The 5,302-nt window shown below is 40.6% G+C and overlaps 1 protein-coding gene across 1 annotated transcript; it reads left to right on the plus strand.

The window, feature by feature from the left end:
- The first annotated feature begins 645 nt into the window (after positions 1-645).
- Positions 646-3,219, plus strand: LOC147607041 (uncharacterized). The gene is made up of 2 exons (XM_086791304.1): positions 646-853; positions 1,288-3,219. Exon 2 carries the CDS (start codon positions 1,338-1,340, stop codon positions 2,247-2,249), a length of 912 nt encoding a protein of 303 aa, XP_086647430.1. The 5' UTR covers positions 646-853; positions 1,288-1,337; the 3' UTR covers positions 2,250-3,219.
- The last annotated feature ends 2,083 nt before the right edge of the window (positions 3,220-5,302 follow it).

A 5,302-nucleotide genomic window follows, 5' to 3' on the forward strand; every position in this document is an offset into this window, starting at 1 on the left:
AAAGTTCTTGGGAGAAGGAAGAATTGCTCCTCAAAAAAAGGCTTCTCTATATCTCTATATTATATAAAGGAAGAGTTTCACAAGGATGTTACGTTGTGAAAGGAATTGGAAGAAGGAAGAATTATTCCTCAAAAAAAGGCTTCTCTGTATCTCTATATTATATAAAGGAAGAGTTTCACCAGGCTGTTACATGGTGGCAGGAATTAGGAGGCTCGGGCAAGCAGTTTGGAGGTTTGAGGAGGAGTTTTGAGGAGGGGTAGGCTCCTACCTGTCGAAGACAGGAGAGGTTACTTGTCTTAAGCTTACTCTAGAACATGTACAATCTTCAAAAAAAAGTCTTCTCAAATTGATGAATTGCTCCTCAAAAATTCAAGATCTGGATATAATTGATCAAAGTGTAAAGAAAATGTGTGTTGAAGATTACAATTTTCTCTAATCAAACATGTTGATTGAAGAAAGAACGAGTCTCCCTTTGGGTATGGAACAGTTCAAGAACCTAAATTACTTAACACAGGCAGCAAGCAGCACATCATGACGCATGTCATCAATTTCGATCAGTGTCAATGTAGCCATCATTTAAGACTTGAAAACCCTGGCACACGTGTGTGTGTGTGTGTGTGTGTGTGTTTGTGTGCGTGTCTCTCTCTCTGTATTATTACACACACGTCCCATGCAGACCCCCACACCCACCCGATTCATCCTCTTCACAGAGAGCTCCCTGGGGTTAACCTCTTCAATTCCTGCTGGCTGTGGCGCCCTCGCAAAATCCAATAACAGCAACAACAGCTGAAAAGTAACCAAAAGCTGCAGTTGAACTCCCGAGTCCCAACGCCTTATTTTAAAAGAATAGAAGGTAGTTCTCTGCTGTTACTTTCTCTCCTTTTTCTGTTCACTAACAGGTGAGCTCCATCCCTCACGGATTGTTTTCCTTTCATTTTCTGTGTGTTACTCCGTCCCATTCTGCTTACTCAGCCCCTTGCTCTGTTCATTCACCATCGCCTTCTCCATTAAATGTGTGTCTACCCATAATTCCATCTAATTTTTTAACACTAACAAGCCCTAACGCTTCCGTTTTCTGCCAGTTTATGCGCCTTCTGCGCCTTTTTTTTTTTGCACTTCTATCTTCATCACAGAGCGTTTTTTTCCTTCCACAAGTTGCCCTTTTCTGTGCTATTTTGGCCAAATTAGTGGTTTAGATACGCTACAAATCAGTATAATTAGCCCTTTGGGTCTGCAATTTCGGCCAGAAGGGCTACTGGGTGCTCTCTAATCAGCGATTATTTGCAGAAAATTGCCTTTAAGGCTGGAATGCGCTGATTTCCTGGCCATCTGCAGCAATGGGTGTGTTCGGATCAAGCAATGGAAGCAAGAGAGGCCTTACGTTCCTGCTATTTCTAGCAGTGGCCTCCTTCTTATCAGGAATTATAACTTCGCCGCTGCTTTCGCTCTTAAAATGCAGCGCTGGCCAGCCGCCGGCGAGCTTTTCTACGAAAAATCAACGCCTGGAGCCCATCACCACAGACTGGAGTTCAACAGATTTGGTGCTTTTCCGGACCAAATGCAGCGAACCCATCTCGCCCGATGCCGTGAAAACCCTCATCCTCAACAAGCTTTTTGATGGGGTCTCGCCATATCTAGGGTTCCCGCCAGACCTAGCAAAACCCTACCTGAGAGAGAAGCGAATCAGAGGGTGGGGTTCGACACGCTCAGTATTTATGCGAATGGTGGAAGAAGTAAAGCCCAAAATCATACTAGAATTGGGTTCTTTTTTGGGGGCTTCTGCTATACACATGGCCACTTCGGCAAAATCTTTGTTAACCCACCAAATCCTCATACTGTGTGTGGATGATTTTCGCGGCTGGCCGGGTTTCCAAGACAAGTTCAAACTCCACCAAATCAATGGGGATGTGGTGCTTCTTTATCAGTTCATGCAGAATGTGCAGACTATGAACTTCACAGATGCCATATTACCCCTTCCATTCTCCACCACTGCTGCCATGGCTGCGCTGTGTGAATGGGGGGTCTATGCTGACCTTATTGAAGTTGATGCCGCCCATGACTTCCACTCTGCCTGGGCTGACATCAACATAGGGTATTCTCTTCTTCGGCCGGGCGGAGTGATGTTTGGCCATGATTATTTCACAAAGGTTGACAACAGGGGTGTGGGTAGGGCTGTGGATTTGTTTGCCAAGGTGAAAGGGCTCCGTGTCGAGCCAGATGGACAACACTGGATCCTCAGAAGCAAATGAATCAGATATATGTAAGCAGGTCACTGAAAAGGTGAGATGAATGTTGCATGGATAGTACAAACTGAGCAAAAGCATGTGAAGTGGCATGCTGGCGTTAGATGCCTGTTAGATGATGCTGTCATATGTGTGAGATGATGCTCATGAATAGTTTGATATACAGACGTCAAAAAAGGATGCTCAGACCCATGGGAAACAATGCTTGAAGTATGTGATATCAAAGGTTCACGCTACTTCCGACATCCAATTTTAGTTATGCAAATGTGCAGAAGACCCTAAGCCAATTGAGTGTATGTGAACCAAGTGAAATGATGTTCAGAAGTATGTGATAGATGACTTCCCACATCCAAATTCACATATGCAGTTGTGCAGAAGATGATAAACTGGCTCTAGAAATATTTCCAGCAGCATCTGGTTTGGAGCATCATTATCAGCTTTTTAAGCCCTTATTGAGGGCTTTGATGGTATTGCAGTGCTTCTCAACCCCATGTTTTTCAAGTAACCACTAGAGGATCATCTTTCTATTCATGCATAAGCCCATATTAGTCCATGTTTTCTCATTTGTTAGCATGAATCTATCACTGGTCCATGCTCAAGCTGATGCTTTGGTGAAAGGGCTTGTCCCTTTGAGCTACAAGCATGAATGCAATGCCGATTCGTGGTTGAGATAACACTCTCATTGAGATGATAAATTAATGGATGGTTAACTCAGGGCTAAAGTAGTTCATTCCCCACTCTTGTGGATCAGGGGCATGTAAGATTTGAGTGTTCTCACCCTAATTGTTTTCCAAGGTTAAGTTTTTATGGTGTGGATTCCTCAAGTATGGTGATCAGTGGATCTGCCAGACAGTTCTTCTGTCATCTTTTATTTCTGCACACCCTTGATATGTTGGGTTTTGTATATGTAGCTTGCTTGGGAGCAATGGCTGTTGTACAAAGTTTTATTCCTTGATATTGGAATTGGTTGACCCATGATCTTGTATTGTTTGTTGAAGGGTTGGTTTATTTAATGATTTGCCTTTGTTGTGCTATGAAATGAATGTATGGAAGATGATAAACGGTGATGGTATGGAATGCTTGAGAAACAGGGGAGATCTCTCTGGCCCATGGCTAATGGGCACCATATCTTTACACTGACTCGCCAAAAATTATGGAGCAGATGTGTGAAAGCCTTAGAGTTGCACCCCCCAACAAGGGAGAGCAGGGCTTATAGGGGGCATTAGCACTGCAATGAAGGGGTTCAACCAAGCTGGAAACTGGGGTAGTGGGTTAAACCCTACCCCTTACTATCACCTCTCAAAATCCCTGGTCATCCCTACTATCCTGACTAGGGTTTTAACCCTCATACCACTAGTTAGAGGATGCACTCTCTTTTTTTTCGGGGTATTGAGAGAGTATTGTGAGAGAGAGGGTATTGAAACTAGATGACAGCTGTAGCGCAATGGTAGTGCGCGTGCTTCTCTAACACGAGGTATTGGGTTCGAATCTATCCTAGTGACACACTAATTAATGTCATCTCTTATAAGAGATGAGGAGATCACTCTCTCCTCTTTGGACCATGTCTCCTAGAGAGGAAAAAGAGGGCAAGGGTGGGGAAGTTAGTAAAGTTTGTATTTGAGAGTTTTTCTTTTTCTTTTTCTTTTTGGCTATTTTTTTGTCCTTGTTTACATCAATGGTTAACGTTTCATACATGCAAGTATTTCTATCAACATAGAAGCCAATAGTATGAATTATATCTTTTTTATATGATCCCCTCTTAAGCATAAAAAGAAATAATAAAGAGAGTATATGTAGAAATAATAAAGAGATAGCATGAATTATATCTTTTTTATATGATTCCGTCCTTCTAAGCATAAAAAGAAACAATAAAGAGAGAGTATCTTTACAAACGCTTGAGAAGTTCTTTGAGATAGTTTTTGTGCAACATGGCTATAGGTTATGTGCAACTTTTTACCTCTATAAGAGTCACTTTTGTTTACTTTGTGCAAAAGCATAAATGAAAGTTGAAAGGATGATAAGACCACAACTATAACAACTTCATTTGATTTCTTGAGTGAAATACACTTCTTTCTTTTATTGCTTTCTTGATTTTTATAACAAACACCCTTTGTATTTTGTATCAAAGATCACCTTTACTTTTGAAGAAAAAATTATTCCTTTCACCTAACATGTACCAAGCATCCTCTCGGATTTTAAATCCAAATCATGTTAAAGCAACAACTTATGCTTGTTTTAAAATCAACTCATGCTAAAGTATCACCTTTCTTTTGTGATACAGTGACAATTGATCTCTAATAAAAGCAAGCTGTGTGCATGTTTCTATATAGCTTTTTTTTCCATTTATTTCTTTAGATATGGAGAAATGCAAAATCCATTGTTGACACCATGCATTCTAATAATAATCAAGCTTCACCATGTGACTTATTATTACCTTTGTTAATTGGAAAATGAAGCGATCTCCGTTTTAATCTTCTTTGCTTTTTACTAAATCTATCATGGTGTGGCTCTTTTCATCCAACATCCATCAACCTTCCCTTTGTGTTTCTAAATTAACTCGCAATGAAGTTTCCACTATTTTTCTTTCATATAAACACTTCCAAATAAAAGAGAAATGTTAAAAAACAATTTCATTAGATTTTTGGGTATACTTATGTAAATATGAAATTGTTCACACCATCTGACAAAAGAAAAAACAATTGGCAACTTTCAAGCGTAAGCTCCATGCATGATAGGAAGTGCTGGCTTGAAAAGGAAGTCACCTCTAATTTGCACACCAAAAGTAAGGCATAAGAGGCTCCATGAGTATCAAAAGCTTTCTTGTAGCCATGGTGTTCCATCTGTGATGTGTAAAACATCAACATCACTTATTCATGAGATCCCTTGTGCACAAGCCATCTTTTGTAATGAGTTTTCAACAGTAATTTTAACACTATCCTCCGTCTCTAAAAAGAAAGAGGTACTTCTCCCACTTCAACATCTTCTATTGACACGCCAACATGACCAAGTGGCAAACCAATTCCATGGACATTGTCCGGATCTAGAATCCTTTGCCACAC

Source organism: Cibotium barometz, chromosome 56, assembly GCF_041138505.1.
Source record: "Cibotium barometz isolate CiBa-2024 chromosome 56, ASM4113850v1, whole genome shotgun sequence".
Taxonomy (NCBI): Eukaryota; Viridiplantae; Streptophyta; class Polypodiopsida; order Cyatheales; family Cibotiaceae; genus Cibotium; species Cibotium barometz.